Here is a 17,202-nt window from a genome sequence, read left to right as displayed (position 1 = left end):
AAAATCTTCGAGAAATGCAGATCCAAAAGACTCCATATACCATTTGGGCCAGAAGTATAACCCCAGAAAAAACATATGGTTTTAGATGATCTATTACTAAATTGATAGATTAATTTTTTTTTTGTACTAAGGATTGAACCCAGGGGCACTTTTAGCACTGAGTTATATCTCTAGCCCTTTTTATATTTTCTTCCTTTTTTTTTTTTTATGGTGCTGGGGGCTTTGTACATACAAGGCAAACACCCTACCAACTGAGTTATATCCCCAGCCCTATATTTCCATTTTGAGACAATGTTTTACTAACTTGCCCAGGGTAGCCTTGAACTTGGAACCCTCCTACCTCAGCCTTCAAGTAGCTGGGATCAAAGGCCAAACAGTACCATGCCTGGCTAGGGTAGGATTTTTTTTTTGGTGGTGGTGGTGGGGGTACTGGAGATTGAACTCAGGGGCATTGGACCACTGAGTCACATCCTCAGACCTATTTTGTGTTTCCCAGCCCTATTTTGTGTTTTATTTAGAGACAGGGTCTCACTGAGTTGTTTAGTACCTCCCTTTTGCTGAGACTGGCTTTGAACTCTCCATCCTTCTGCCTCAGAAGAGCCTCCAGAGCTGCTGGGATTACAGGTGTATGCCATCTGGACACAATACCTTTATTTTATTTACTTATTTTTATGTGGTGCTGAGGATTGAACCAGGGCCTCTCACATGCTAGGCCACAACCCCAGCCCAAGGGTAGGATTTTTTAACAACCCCAGGCTCATTCTCACTTCAGACCTTTCATTTGAGTAGGGCCATTTTCCACTGAAATGTCTTCTCTCTTCCTCTACATGAACCTAAATGCTACCCCAGTCTGTAGACATCTTCTATTTCACAGTCCTACTGGACCCCAATCCTCCCTACCCAGACTCTTACTGAACTGAAGCAATGCTGATCAAGAGTCTACTCTGAGTCAGTCATTGTTTTTAGTTGTTCCTCACTGCCTTAGCTCATTTAAACATAGGAAAACTGGGAAGCAGTTTTTTTTTTAATGATGAATTTTATGGTTTCTGAATTATATCTCAATTATAAAAATTTTAAGTGAGTACTTATGGAGGAAAGTTAACATTTCCACTTAAACATTTTCCTATTATAGTTACATTCCATTCCTAGACACGCCATCAAGTGGCATCAGCTATAAGATCACACTTAAGTGATGATATCCTGCCCCATAGCTCAGATCTCACTATAGTTTTTTTGTTTCTTGCATTGTATCTTTCAGGAAAATTACTAGTAATAGTTGGGAGGCAGGTTAGCCCCATTTTAAAGTTGATACATCCAGCATCTGACTCTCCAGGCTTTGTGCTCTTTCCCCCATAACTCAAGGTGTTGTTTTCTCTTTAGCACATTTTTTTTTACACTGTACATTTCTTGACAACCTCCACAAATTTTATGAAAATTCTAGCATATATGATTTGATTTTTCTGCACTTTTGGGAAGAACTGCAAGAATTTTATTTCCAGAGTAGGGTAAATCTTTTGTTATAGTTTGTGGAAGGTTGAACATTGAAAACTATCCACATCAGCTATACTGGATAGTTTAGATAAAGGTTATCAAAACCTTATTTCATTATAAACATTCTACGTTATTGGATCTCCACAAGTATGAGATAATGCTATGTAATAATGGTAACAATAATAACAATGACAATCAGATTTTAAAAAAAGAAAATGTCTGAATGTTTGGAGTTGGAGGCTAAAAACATACAGGTTTCATAACAAAGCAAAATATATTTATATTCATTTACTTGAAACTGTAGAGGAGGAATATCTTGCAACTTCCAGAGACAAAGAGTTAGTAAGGGAATTTGATTGCATAGTGTCTGTTACCAGTAATAAAAGCATGAAAATAAAAACAATAAATAAAAACAATTGACATCCTCTTTGGTGTTTTATTCAGTGAATATAAAATTTTATTTGAAATTTCATATCAATGGATGATCCTAAATTTGCTTTTCTCCATGAAGGTATGAGATATTTCACCTTGAAATACTAGTATTGTTAAATATCCTTAACTTGCATGCACCATCTGATAGAGGACCAGGACTTGAGGTAACACTCCCTCACCTTTGCCCTTTCTCAGCAACAAATAGCCAGACTAGATGATGCCCAACCACTTTAAAAGAGTTTAAGGACACAAGTCCTTAAGGGGTGGGGGAGGGTTAAGGTGGGGGATCTTAGGTAGCTAGTCAGCCAGGAAAGGGAGCAGGGAAAAGACAACAAAGGGCAACTGAAAATCACAGACAGCCTTATCTGACAGATAAGCACGTGGAAGATGGGGGTTTGGAATGTTAATTAAATTTCCTCAAAGGGAAAAAAAATTGTTTCAAGATCAGGTCACCTTATCAGGTGGCCTCAACTATAACCCAAATTATCACAACCTCCAATCACTGTGGCAACTAAAACCGGAAGACCTTCACAACAAAAGCTTGCTGAAGGCTATTCAAAGGTAATAAACAGATTAAGGGAGCAGTAAATTGAGGCAAAAAGAGGGGAACTCAATTTCACCAGTTCTGCAAGCATCTTGAATTCTTGCATCCTCTTTTGGAGGCAACCCATGCAGTTCCCATTTCACCATTCAAAAGTCAGGAAGCAGACTTGGGCAGGACTCACTGAAACTTCCCTGAGAACCCCAATAAAACTGGGGCGGGCAGGAGGGCTGCACCATCCTCCTGTCAGGGCCCATTCTACCTCATAACCAAGGAAAAGCAGACGGTCTATTGTCTGAATTTCAAGGCAACTAAGGTGCAGCGATGTTCTGGCTTATAAGATTTTTAAATACATATTTTAGAGTGGAGAGAGATTTTATACAGGGGTGGGTGTAAATGGAACTGCTGCAGGGCTCTTGGATGGCACATGCCCATAATCCCAGCTCCTGGGAGGCTGAGATAGGAAGATCTGCAAATTTGACCTCAGCCTGAGCTACTTAGCAAGACCCCATCTAAAAATAAAATCTAAGGGTGGAGATGTAGTTGAGTAGTAGAGTTCTTAATTAATATGCACCAAGCCCAGGTTCAATCCCCAATACTACAGAGGAAACAAACAAAAACCTGCGGTGGCAAATCCCAAGTATTTGCCCTTATTTCAGAGCGGAATGTGGGGAAAGGCAAGAGCCTGCAGCCCCAGAATAGATTTGCATTTTAAAGTACTGCCCCAGGTCCCGTAGGGCTCCACCTACAAAGTCTGTGGTTGTTGTTGTTATCTGTAACCCTCTGTTGGTCCAGGTTTAACTTAGAAGCTATTTGTAAACTCTCTCATTGGTCTTGGTCTGTAATGGACAGAAGGCAAAATGTGAATGTTTGCAAAGACTTTTAAAAGTGACAAGAATCCTGTCGTACTTGTTATGCATTCAGCCATCCTGTAACAATAATGGCAGTAAACGTGAAGTTAAATCTACAATCCTATCACCTCAGCATGTTTCTGGTTTCTACCTTCCTTTCCATTTTCTTATGCCTTAAACATATGCAAATCCCTCTGTCAGTCTAGGTTCAAGTGCTGCTTGTATACCTCCTAAAAACAATTTTGCATTTTGCTTTTATTTTTCTCCCCTTTTTGCTTATTTCTGAGGCTGCGAAATATATATGTTTACAATATGCTTTAGTGGCTACCTCATATTCCATCCTGGTTATTCACTTTAAGTAACTATTCACCATAAATATTTTGGAGTCAAAGCTAACACTTTCGACCTTGCATTGCAGGGCCTGGAGGTCGGTCAAGGTTAGGCGGAGCGCTCCGGGCGACAAGGGCTGGGTCCGGTGGCCCAGAGGAGGGCGCCCAGTAGAAAGCCAGTGCGCCAATCGCTCGGCTTCGCCCGGCACCTGCCGTCTTGGCGCCTTTTCTCTGAGACCTCGCCCCACCCCGCGCACCCAAGCGGAGGGCCGGGGCCGGGTGCGCGCGCACATCACCCCAGGCGGTTTCTTTAGAGTACCTCGTTAGGTGTACGTGAGGCAGGAAGTGACGCAAATCCTAGGGGGTCGAGTGGGGCGGGCCCATGCTATAAGCCGCGGGTTGCGGGTGGCCAACCTCTCAGAGGGCGTCTGGATCGCGAGTAGCGGCTGGGCGGTAGCGGACAGAGGAGGAGGCGCCTGAGTGAGTGACGCGCGGCGGCTGTTAGAACTTCAGAGACCCTCTTGTTCTTTCCTCAGCCTGGGAGGCGGGTTGGAGCGGTATCCGGGTCGACCCCACCTCGGTGCTGTCCAGCAGCTGCGGGGAGGTGCGGAGGTTGCAGCGCCTCGGTGGGGCGGGCGGGATGCTGCGGGAGCCGCGAGCTGGTGGGCCGGGGGCTGCGTCCGCGCCGAGAGCGGGCTGCAGGTGCAGAGGGGTGGGGCCGCTCTGCAGAGAGGAACGTCCTTTTTCTCCTGCGTTTTGCGCCTGCCTTGGTCGCGGAGAGGCGAATGGTTTTTCTATTAGGGCTTAGGGCAAGAATAAAAATACCCCATCATCGCTCTGCCCTCTCTCCATTCTGCTTCCGGCTCCTCGGGCCGGGTCGATCCCTGTTCCTCACTAGCTGGCTCTTAAAAGCTGCATGCCCTCCTAGCCAGGCTCAGGGGCAGCCACGCTGCAGCAGCTCTGCTGAGCTTAGAGCACGTGGCTGCTCCAGGAAGTAACTCCCAGCAGTGGCTGTCGGGGTTCTTGGGTGACCTTGGGCTTATAACCCTTCTCTTCTGCAAGGCCTAGTCTCACTGCTAAAAGGGACAAAGCTGACCCCGATTCGGTTACGAGAATGTCATGGGCATTTAGGTGGCAGTTTCTGAGAACCGTACATTTGAGCTCCGGTACCACCTGATCTTTTGCCAGGCTCTGCCTGTTGGCCTTGTGTGTGGACTCTCAAATTTTCCCAAGGCGGAATCCAACAGAACGTCCCAGGTGTTCACATTTAGAGTACTGCTGGCAGTCTTTCCTACAAGATGGGAGACCGTAGGAAAAAGACTTGTGTGTAAACTCTGTTTGGGAATTAGTGTGATCAAAGGGCTTTTGAGACCCATTGTGTTCATTGTTTCTGCTGGACAGCTCTCTATAGTGGTTGTGTGGAGAGAGGGTCTGTAAGAAAATGATATTTAGTGACACCTCTTTTCACTTAACACTTTCTTCCTGCCCACTGATTGCAGTGACCTTGGGGTACATGACTTATGGAGAGGACTGCATTATTGTGTATTTTCCCATTAAGAGGATTGAAATAGGAATCTGTCCAGTTACAGAAGTATTCGGCTACCCAACGTCTTTATTGGGGGCTTAACTACGAGTCTGTAATAGTAGGCGCTGACTCATTTGTCTCAGAGCTGGGAAATTTGACCCATTAACAAAGAAATTTAAGCTGACTTCTAGAATTTACTGCGAAAATTAAGTTTAGGCTCTCTAAAGTACTTGTGGGTCCTGCATTGTCTTTATGGTTTTGGATTATAAACTCAGTGTCCTTTACATGAAGAACCCACAGTTGAAAACTTTTACATGAAGAACCCACAGTTGGATATAATATAGTACCCCGCCACCCCCTTTGGGATGCTGTTGTCAAGTAATCATGACTGTAAACCTAGCCAGTGTTAAGGATTTAGTTTGGGTAACTCGACCCTAAGGCAGTTATTTGCTTCTGATAATGTGCTTATCTATTATGGAGTAAGGTTCCTAGTTAAACCTTAGGCAAACAATGAAACCTAGTTAAAAATGGCCTTGTGGAACTATTCTGTGTAGGTGCCTTCTTTCTGCTGTCCCTGATGAGCAGACCGCAGTGACTTCGAGTGGTTCTGTAATTCTGACCTTCAGTTTGGGCAATCTCTTTTCAGAAAGCTATATGGGAAGGAAGCTGCTGCTCCACTGCTCTTTCATTTCAGGCCATAAAATTAAACTCTTAACTAGAAACACCTTGACCATCCCTTGTGAATTCATACATATGTGTGTGTGTATATATAAGTACATGAGTTTTGAGCACCCTGCACAAGTTTGGTAAATTCATGTAATCCTTTTCTTTTCACCTGGTGAATGCATAGTTGTCTAAGGAAATGTTTGCATTGTCTACAACCAGGTGCTTGAGATTTTAGAACCCTACCAGGTATATTTTACAGTTTTTCTGCTTTTATTTATTTAGATACCTGGGATTGAACCCAGGGCTTACATAACCATTGAGCCACATTTCCAGCCCTTTATATATATTATTTTGAGACAGGATCTTGCTAAGTTACCTAATTCAGTAAGTTGCTGAGGCTGACTTTCAACTTGAAATTCTGCCACAGTGTACCACTTCACTGTGCCCAGCAGTTTTTCTGCTTTTAAAGAAACTTCCTTCTACCCAAGATTTACCTAGTGATTTCAGGATAAACCAGACTAGTTATAAAAATGGGGAAAGATTCTAGTTCCAAACTCTTCATTATGTTCTTTTTCATGTCATTTGGAACCTCATATGCATTAATCATGTACCAATACTGTTAAGAAATAAAATTTTTACTCCTTATTAATTAACACATAGTCCATTATCCAGTGTTCCAGGATAGGGAAATATGTCAGAAAAAACTTCTTAAAGAAGGCCATTGAACTGAGTCTGGAAGAGATGAATAGGACCTCAAGGAATAGGGAAGAATGTAGGTAAAGTGTATTCTGTCTCATTTAGAAGAAAATGCAGATTATGAACGTAAGGCAGTGAAGATTTTTAGAACAGATCCTCAAAAACGGCTACAGGAACTTCCTTTTATGTGAACTCCAAAGACTTGAAACAGTGGCTGATTTTCTAAATTGAAGTGGGCTTGCTGGTATTGACAAATGGCTTGTTCTTACTTCACAAGAGAGAGTAGTGGCTTTGTCTGTTATAATAGGTGAGAGTATGTCTGAACTCTTCCACAACCTCCAGCTCTATGAAATTTTTATAGATCCTTAGTCTTGAGATACTACAATTAGTTTAAGATTTCAGGATAGTTCTTCACTGAGGTACATTCCCAGCAAGATGACTTTATTTTAAGGAAGGTTGGGATTGTAGTCTACCTAGTATCTTTTGCCTGTTTATCTTCTGTCTCACAACTCAAAGACATTTCAGATCCTCCTTCTGTTTCACATAAGAATTGAACTGTTTTTTTTCCCCTCAAGCTGGGTTTGGTGATCTATAACTTAAACCCAGTTTCTCCAGAGACTGAGGCTGGAGGATCACAAGTTTGAGGCAAGGGGGCAATTTAGTGAGACCCTGTCTCAAGATAAAAAGGACTGGGGAATATTTGTAGATCGGTGGTAGAGTGCTTGCCTAGCATATATGAGTACCCAAGTTCTATCCCCGTTGGGAACTTCAGAGATAATACAGTTAACTAATGTGTGTAAAAATCCAGGTGATATTAGGATTGTATCTTGTAATAGATTAATCAGCATTGGTGATGACATCTTGAAATAAACCAAATGAGAATTGTTTTTGGCTTTTAGATATGGCTTTTTTTTTTTTTTTTAATTTTAATATTTATTTTTTAGTTTTTGGCGGACACAACTTCTTTGTTTGTATGTGGTGCTGAGGATCGAACCCGGGCCGCACGCATGCCAGGCAAGCACGCTACCGCTTGAGCCACATCCCCAGCCCTAGATATGGCTTTTTAATAGAACTGTTTATAGACAGAATGGTGTTGATAACTGATAGGAAAAGTTTCTCTCCCATGCCCCTTTAGAGTACATAAATTAGAGTGATTTCACTTGGGTTTTTGTTTTGTTTGCCACAGATTAAACCCAGGGGCACTTAATCATTGAACCACAACCCCACTTTTAAAAAAAAAACAAAAAAAAAAACAACTTTTGAGCCAGGGTCTCATTTAAGTTGCTGAGGTTGTCTTTGAACTTGTGATCCTCATCCCTCAACCTTCCAAGTATCACAGGCTTGTGCTTCCATATTCAGGTGATTTATTTTATGTTACGTTATTAATTTTGTGTCTGTAGATTGAAATAAAAATAACATTTGTTTTATCAGTAACATGTACTCTGGTTTTAATAAATAATAAAATGTGTAAATGTCTACTTGTTTTATAGATTTGAAAATTACTCAATCTCGTTTATTTAATTTATTTAAATAATTTATTTAAATGTGTTATGACTTAAAATTATTTCCATGACCAATGGTATAGCTCAATGGTAGAGTGTTTGCCTAGCAGGGATGTTTCATTCTGGGTTCCATCCCCAGTACTGCAATAAATAAATAAAATTATATAAACAAAATTAATTTAAAACTATAAAAATTGAGGCATGGTTGGTTCAGACAAGTTTTAAACTTATAAACTGTTTTCTCCTAGAAAAAGGATGATCAAAATTGGCTTAGGGTGGGGCCTTCTGGTTCTGGCCCAAGTGATTGTGGTTATACACTTTTGGTGCAATGGTAGTGATAAAACTTTGTACCAGAAGGGGCAAGAGATTGTACTACTAAGAATATGATAGATTGCATATGACTTTGGTCTTTAAAGCCTGGGGTTAAAAAAAAAAAAATGTTTAAAAGTACTTTTTAGAAAGGAACTTTTTAGCCAGGTGTGGTGGTATTTGTAATCTCAGCAGCTCAGGAGGCTGAGGCAGGAGGATTGCAAGTTTGAAGCCAGCCTCAGCAACTTATTGAAGCTCTAAGCAACTCAGTGAGACCCTGTCTCAAAAGAGGAGGCTTTCTCTAAAGCCAGTTTACACAGTCTTTTATTTTGTAGATGGCATGCTTTCTACCTTGTGGGTATTTAAATAATGTGCTATAAGTATACTTCTGTGTTTGGGAAAAGACTTAAAAGTGGATTATATGTAATAGATGTCCATTTTCAACATCACTTTCAAGTACCTGGATGCACTCAGACCAAATTAATTTGAAAATTATGATTTCAGTAAAGGCTTTAACTTGACATGACGTTTAGTTACAGAGATATTTTACTTTGATTATAAATAAAATAAAGGTATTGTGTCCAACTACAGTTAAAAAATAGATAATTTTTAAAAAAGGGCTGGGGTTATAGCTCAGCAGTAGAGTGCTTGCCTAGCACATGCGAGGCCCTTGGTTTGATCTCAGCACCAATAAAAATAAATAAAATAAGATTGTGTCCAACTACAGCTTAAAAAAAAATTAATTCCAGGGGTAAGAATATAATTTCCCTCCCTCCTGCCCTCCCTTCCTTCCTTCCTTGGGATTGAACCCAGGGATGTTTTACTATTTATCATTGAGCTATATTCCCAGTTCTTTTTTTTTTCCCTAGTGAGACAATTCTCACTAAGTTGCTGAGGGTCTTGCTATATTGCACGGCTGGCCTCAATTTTGTAATATTGCCCCAGACCATCGAGCCACTGGGATTACAGGTATGTGTCACTGCCTTGGCCAAGAATACTTTAGATTTAGAGTATCAGTTTGCACCCAGGTGCAGTAGCACATGCCTATAATTCTGGCCACCCTGGAGGCTGAGACAAGAGGATCAAAGCCAACTTGAGCAATTTAGCAAGACCCTGTCTCAACATAAAACATAAAAAAGGAGGTGGAAAATACTAGATTAAACAAAGGTGGCTGGGGATGTGGCTCAAGCGGTAGCGCGCTCACCTAGCATGCATGCGGCCCGGGTTCGATCCTCAGCACCACATACAAAACAAAGATGTTGTGTCCGCCGAAAAACTTAAAAAAAAAAAAAAAACATTAAAAATTCTCTCTCTCTCTCTCTCTCTCTCTCTCTCTCTCTCTCTCTCTCTCTCTCAAAAACAAGACAACAACAACAAAAAACAAAGGTACCTCCTCCAAACAAAACAAAACAAACCTTAAGAAGGGCTTGGGATGTGGCTCAGTGGTTAAACACCCCTGATTTTAATCCCTGGTACCAAAAAAAAAAAAATTATCAGTTTGCAGCCTTATATAAATCACTTAGCTTCTTAGGTAATTGATGTCTTCGTCTGTAAAATAGCATATCTATGTGTTTTGTGTGTGTGTGTGTGTGTGTGTGTGTGTGTGTAAGATCTAACAAATTATTAGAGCAACTGTTTTAAATGAAGGATTAGGATTCTCATGTCTATTGCAGATGCTTTGTGATTTTGACTTAATTCTGCTTCAGTCTTCCCCTCCCCCAGATGATAGTCTGTTGTCTCCCCCACCTTTTTTTTTTTTTTTTCCCCAGTACTGAAGATTAAACCCAAGGTCTTGAATGCTAGGCAAGTGCTCTACCATTGAGCTACATCCCCAGCCCTGTCCCTTTTTCTTTTTGCTGCTAAATTTGGCTACTTAAATATGCTTAGCAGGGATGACATTCTAATTAGTTTTCCCCATATTTTAATTTTCAAATATGTCAAGCCTGCAGGTAAAGTTGAAATAATAGTACAGTGATACTCTTTCTATCCCCTTTAACTAGATTTACTGTTAGCTGTTTGCCACATAAGGGTGATACACACACACAGCGTACTGAAAGTGAGTTACAGACAAGATACTTCATCCTTAATTACTTGTCATTAATCTAAGAACAAAAATATAACATCATTATCACACTCCCAAAATCTGGCATTGATAGAGTAGCATTAGTAAGTAGTCCATATTCAAATTTTTTGTTTCTGTCCTGTCTTTCAAGCTAACCTCACTGCTACCCTGCTTTAATTCAGGAATTTGATATATAATAATCTATTCTGATGATGAAAAGCTCTCACTAATTTGATATAGTATTATCTATCTCATTATATTAATTCTTTATTCTAATATTAGGTTCTTCCCTGTGGCAACTCACAATGATGGATCAAGCCAGATCAGCAATCTCTAACTTGGTAAGATATTTTTAATTATATTTTTGTCTGCAAGTATGTGAAGTATAAAAGCCTGACTTTCACCCAGCAAGCATGATATAATATCCCCAACTATACTTATGTGATCTTTTACATTTGAACAGGTCTTGAGGCATATACAGATCCCATAAAGGAAGGGTATATCCAGGCTTTTGTGTGTGTGTGTGTGGGGGGGTACTGAGAATTGAACCCAGGGATACTCTACGACTGAGCCTTAATCCTTTTTTAATTTTTTATTTTGAGATAGTATCTCACTAAATTGCCAGGCTGGCCTCTAACTTGAAATTGTATGTACCTCAGCTTCCTGAGTAGCTGGGATTACATGTATATGTCATCACACATATAGGGTAGATTCATATAGGCTGTAGATTCACTTGTGGGTTTTTTTGTTTGTTTGGTACTGGGGATTGAACTCAGGGTCACTTGACCACTGAGCCACATCCCAGGCCTATTTTGTATTTTATTTAGAGACAGGGTCTGACTGAATTGTTTAGCTCCTCGCCTTTGCTGAGACTGGATTTGAACTCGCAATTCTCCTACCTCAGCCTCCCCAAGTCACTGGGATTACAGGTGTGCACCACCATGCCCAGCTAGATTGTTTTTGTTTTTTAATATTTTTTAGTTGTCAGTGTACCTTTATTTTATTTATATGTGGTGCTGAGAATCCAACACAGTGTCTTACACATGCTAGGCAGGCTCTCTACCACTGAACTACAACCCCAGCCCTAGATTCAGTTTTGGTTTTTTTGTTTGTTTGTTTGTTTGTTTTTTAATATCTAGCTTCAGGTATTTTATTATAGCAACAGAAAATGCCCCCTGGTATGATCCACCCTTCCTCTGGGAGCACTCCCAATACCAAGATATGTTCCAATGTTTGTGTGAAGACAGGAATAGATTCAGTTCTGATTAAGATTAATTATGGAAAATATTGTAGAAGCTTCAGGGTGTTTGGGTATGTTTGGTTATGTTGGTTCTATTTGATAGGATGAACTAAGGAATATCTAGAGGGTATCACAGGAAGCCAGGCATGTTGGTGTATAGGTATAGTCCCAGCTACTTGGGAGGCTGAGGCATGAGGACCTTTGAGTCCAGCTTAGGCAGCACAGCAAGACCTGATATCTTAGTGTGAAGAATTCTCTTTTAAAAATGTGTAGAGGAGGGGCTATAGCTGTAGTTCAATGGTATAGCATTTGCCTAGCATGTGTGAGGCACTGGGTTCCATCTCAGCACCGCATCTAAATAAATAAATAAAGTTCCACTGAAAAAAAATTTTTAAAAAATGTATAGAGGAGCTGGGCACAACTTGGGAGGCTGAGGCGGGAGCATCGCAAATTCAAAGCCAGCCTCAGTAACGGTGAGGTGCTAAGCAACTCAAGTGAGACCCTGTCTCTAAATAAAATATAAAATAGGGCTGGGGAGTTGGTGTAGGGGTTGAGTGCCCTGGTACAAAAAAAAAAAAAAAGTATAGAGGAGATATACAAACAGAAATCCTGAATGAAAAAGCTTAATGAAGAAGACCAGTATGTGATCTAGCCCTCATCTGCCATTGACAGAACTGGGCAGAGGGAAGGTTGTTAATTTGAAAGAGAAACTTCTTTTCCTTTAATAATGTATATCAGGTAGGTCGGGCATGGTGGTACACACCTGATATCCCAGTTTGAGAGGCTGAGGCAGGAAGATCACAAGTTCAAAAACAGCTTTAGCAACTTAGCTGAGACCCTGTCTCAATTTTTTAAAAAAGGGACTGGCGTTTTCACTCAATAATTAAGTTCCCCTGTGTTCAATCAATCCCTGGTACAATACAACAATAACAACAAAAACTCTATCAGGTGATAGTAATGGTCCAAGTATGGTACTTGTGCATGTGCATTTTCATGGTGGCATACACCTATACTCTCAGCTTCTCAGGAGGCTGAAGTAGTAGGAGATTTTCAAGTTGAGGGCCAGTCTAGGCAACTTAGTGAGACCCTGTCTTAAAATAAAACAGGCTGTGAAATGTAGCTCAGTTGTATAGTGCCTAGCAAGTTCTAGGACTTGGGATCTATTCCAGTACCACCACTACCACCCCCCACCAAAAAAGAAAAGAAAAACCAAGTTTAGTACTTGAGCAAGCTTTTGTAAATGTTCCTAATTCCTTTTTTTTTTTTTTTTTTCCTCCATAATGCTTTCTTTTTTTTGTTAAATCTCAGTTTGGTGGAGAACCATTGTCATATACCCGGTTTAGTCTGGCACGCCAAGTAGATGGAGATAATAGTCATGTCGAGATGAAACTAGCTGTAGATGAAGAAGAAAATGCTGACAGTAATATGAGGGCCAATGTCCCCAAATCAAAAAGGTTTAACGGAAGTATCTGCTATGGGACTATTGCTGTAATCATCTTTTTCTTGATTGGTAAGTGTTTCTTCTAACCAATTTTGAGAAGTCTATTTTAGCTCAGCAGATCGTTATTTTGTACCTTTAAATATCACTATGCTAGACACTAGCAGTACAATGATAACTAATACTTTATACCTGCCATTGAATTTAATGTAGTAGAAGAGAGATACACAAATAATTTTAATATCTTGTGCATATCTTATTCTAGAAACATACACAGGTTATTTGAAGCAAAGAAACTCAGCCTGAGGTTTCAAGGAAGGCTTCTGATGAGAAAGCGTACCTACCTAGAGTTTGAACAAATAAACTGTTTAAGTAGTTACTGTATAATAGATTCAATGGTTTAAAATCTCTGAAACAGAAATGCATTGTATACTTTAAAATTAGTTAGAATTTAATTAAAATCAGTATTTTCAAGATTTAGCTTAAAATTAACGATTTCTATGGGTGTAGATTATTAATAAGTTCTACAAGTTTATTGCTCAAACTTTTTTATCTTCAGGATTTATGATTGGTTATCTCGGCTATTGTAAACGAGTAGAACCAAAAACTGACTGTGGAAAATCAGGAACAGGGGTGGAGGAATCAGAAAACTCAGAAGCAGAAGAGGACTTCCATGAAACACCTTCTCGCTTGTATTGGGCAGACCTTAAAGCAATGTTGTCAGAGAAACTGAATACCATAGATTTCACCAGCACTATCACGTAAGTTTGAATTACTTCACAAGTTCATCTTCAATGTCTAAATGCATATTACTGATTATTAGGTGGCAGTGAAAGAAAACAAGGCTGAGTCTTGAGGAGAGGCTTTTTAGGGTAGGGGAGATTTCCCAATAGCTACAGAAAAAAAAAGGGGGTCAGCAAGGAATTGAAACTCAGCAGTAGTGGAGAAAAGTTAGAACTTTCCTGGGAATTCTCCATTGAAAATTTCATAGCTTTGATCTTTTTGCCATCCTTTTTTTTTTTTTTTTTTTTTGCTGTAGCTTATTGCTCATTATCAAGACTTTTCTGCTTTGATCAGTTCCATCTTAGCCTTTTGTCACAACGTGTTGAGCTCTGCTACTGTCCACAAGGGCATAGTTTCTTTCATCTTCTACAGTCATGACTTATTTGACTGCCTGACTTGATATGTGCTCTACTATTTCTTGATTTCTGCTGGTTCTCACTCATTAATTCATAACCCAAGAGATATCCTTATAAAGTTTCTGTCCCATCTTCCTCAACACATGTCTCTGTGTAAAAAACAAATCATCTTTTTACCTTTTGCTAGCTTCCTACATTTTCAATTAGCAATTTTGGTATTTTACTTCATAGGCATTATGGACAAATTAAGTGTGGTCCATGGGAGACAGGGGCAAAAAATTAGTGTGCTGAGTATCATTAGTAAGAACCATGTGAGTTCTGACAGTTTTGCTTCCAGGGGATTCAAAATGCCTCAAAGAGGTAAAAATTGAAACTACACATCTTTTTTCTTCTGATTTTTTTTCTATCTGGTCAATTAGGAAGTTTGGGTCATAGTTCATTTAATTGTGAGGATAATTCTGAGCTCTGGGATTAAAACACTTTGCTTGGTGATTGGAATAAATGTTTTATAAATGTTTTTTTTTTTTTTTTTTTTTTTTAAGAGAAGAAGTGAGTGAACCTAGCAGAATTTAAGGAGGCACCTTTTTTTTTTTAATATTTATTTATTTATTTATTTTTAAGTTTTCGGCAGGCACAACATCTTTGTTTGTATGTGGTGCTGAGGATCGAACCCGGGCCGCACGCATGCCAGGCAAGCGCGCTACCGCTTGAGCCACATCCCCAGCCCTTTTATAAATGTTTTAACATACTTTTTTCCCTCTAGGCAATTGAATCAAAATACATATGCCCCTCGTGAGGCTGGGTCTCAGAAAGATGAAAATCTTGCCTATTTTATTGAAAATCAATTCCGTGAATTTAAACTCAGCAAAGTCTGGCGTGACGAACACTATGTTAAGATTCAGGTCAAAGGCAGGTATGTCAAAAGATCTATAAACTTATTTTATAGAAGTAATGACTTTCAAGTCATGCTAACATAGCAATGACTTTAAAAGTAAAAAATAAGTTTAAGATTTAGAGCAAAATTCCCTCAAGCCAGATAATTCAAGTCTGATACTAAATGTATTCAAGCTATTTAATATATTTTTCCCCAAGGTTGGTCTTAGCTTCATTTTAATTTAATCTTTTTTTAGCCATGTTCAAGACTCGGTGATTCTATTGAATAATAGCCTGCCATACCTGTTGGAGAATCCAGAGGGTTACGTTGCATACAGTAAAGCAGCAACAGTTACTGTAAGTAAGGCAAAACAGTGCATGAAACACTACTCTGATGAATAGCTCTCCTCTTCACTCATTTTGCTCTGGTCACTTTGACCTTCTTGTTGTTTACCATTTAAACTCAAGCATGTTCCTATCTCAAACCTTTTATAAAGTTTTATAAGACTTTTATGAAGTTTTATAAAACTTGCCTTCCATGGGGTGCTGTGATGCACCCCCATCTGTATCCCAGCAACTTGGAAGGCTGAAGCAGGAGCAGCGCAAACTCCATGCCAGCCTCTGCAACATAGGGAGTCCTAAGCAACTTGGCAAGGATTGGGGATGCAAAAAAGTAGCTTCCCTCTAATTACTTTCCTCTTACTGTTTTTTTTTGTTGTTGTTGTTGTTTGTTTGTTTGTTTTGTTTTTCCCTTTCATATACTTCTAGCACCTAACACCAACTATTTATTTCCACTGAATGTAAACTAGAGATTAGTTTCATTTATGACATGTCCCACAGCCTTGGAGAGTGCCAGACACATGGTGGTATTTGCTAATGAATGCACATATCAAACTCCCCTTTGGAACAGCTAAATAGCCACCTTGGGCTGGGGGTGTGACTCAGTGTTGGTAGCATGCTTGTCTACATGTATATACAAAGCCCTGGGTTTGATCACCATAAAAGTAAATAATAAATTGTCAGATTATTTGCCAATTATAAATCATACATTTGTATATTGGCTTTATATTTAATGGGTGCCTTCTGCGCCAGATGAAGTTTTATGGTGGTTTTCTGCATTCCTGATTGGTCACCTGTATCATTTGGAGATGGGGAGATTGTTTTGTTATGTAACATTGAGATTTTAGTTCATCTGCAATTTTTCTATATTCAGATATTGGGTTATTAATGTTAGTTTATAGCTAGCTGTTCACTAATAGTGAATACTAATAGTTTAGAAACTTGATGACAACTTATGCAAACATCTAAAAGTTGGTTTATGCAAGTCACATTATTTTAATATAGTATTTAAACAATTTTTTAGAAAGATTTATTATACTCTTCAGTTAAAACTTAGGCATGTCCTTAATTGTCTGAGATTCAGGAATGGAAATCTTATGCCATTGGTGCTTCTATGATAGCCTGTATATGCCTCTGTGTTTAGTATATCCTATTATCACTTTTTTTTCCCCAGAAGTAGCCGAAGCAATGTAAAATAGTGTTTAAATTAAAGCCATCATGTGATAAGCAAAAGCATAAATAAAGGAAGCTGGGAATCTTGGTTTTACTCCTGATAACTGACCAGTTTTGACATTCAGAACTTTACAATATCTTTTTGGCTTTGACCCCCCACTTTTTTTCCCTCCCTTTCTTGGTTTCCTCTTTCAGATTCTATAGCTGTTCTGATACAGCTCATTAATGCTCTTAAACCTACTGTCTTTGTTCTAGGGCAGATTGGTTCGTGCTAATTTTGGCACTAAAAAAGACTTTGAGGATTTAAATGTTCCTGTTAATGGATCTTTAGTGATTGTTAAAGCTGGGAAAATCACTTTTGCAGAAAAGGTGAGTATGGGTTATCAAATTCAATGGTATCTTACTAGTTAGTTAAATGCTATTTCTTGTCAATTTTCTCAAATTTCATTTATCTAAAATCATAGGATATTTCAAAACTATGGCATATTCACTTCCTAGTATTTTGTAGCCAGACATCATTGTCTATGAGTGAAAATGAAATAATAAAAAAATGCTTAAATGAGCAGGGCATGAGCACACTCCTGTAATCCCAGTTA

The 17,202-nt window shown here is 39.3% G+C and overlaps 1 protein-coding gene across 3 annotated transcripts in view; it reads left to right on the top strand.

Moving 5' to 3' along the window:
• Nucleotides 1-3,979: 3,979 nt before the first annotated feature.
• Tfrc (transferrin receptor) overlaps nt 3,980-17,202 on the top strand; it is a 32,610-nt gene continuing 19,387 nt past the window's right edge. Inside the window, exons 1-7 of one of the 3 annotated variants that reach the window (XM_015486811.2) lie at nt 3,980-4,124; nt 10,687-10,745; nt 12,953-13,154; nt 13,642-13,843; nt 14,985-15,134; nt 15,352-15,451; nt 16,862-16,975. In XM_015486811.2, the coding sequence (XP_015342297.1) occupies nt 10,710-10,745; nt 12,953-13,154; nt 13,642-13,843; nt 14,985-15,134; nt 15,352-15,451; nt 16,862-16,975 (804 nt within the window). In that variant the 5' untranslated portion in view covers nt 3,980-4,124; nt 10,687-10,709. Of the gene's footprint in view, nt 4,249-7,526; nt 7,546-10,686; nt 10,746-12,952; nt 13,155-13,641; nt 13,844-14,984; nt 15,135-15,351; nt 15,452-16,861; nt 16,976-17,202 lie in introns of those variants that run through there. The other 2 variants (XM_048794472.1, XM_048794471.1) reach the window with 2 other exon arrangements.

This window comes from Marmota marmota, unplaced genomic scaffold, assembly GCF_001458135.2.
Source record: "Marmota marmota marmota unplaced genomic scaffold, marMar, whole genome shotgun sequence".
Lineage (NCBI taxonomy): Eukaryota > Metazoa > Chordata > Mammalia > Rodentia > Sciuridae > Marmota > Marmota marmota.
This window is presented reverse-complemented; position numbering and strand designations above follow the sequence as displayed.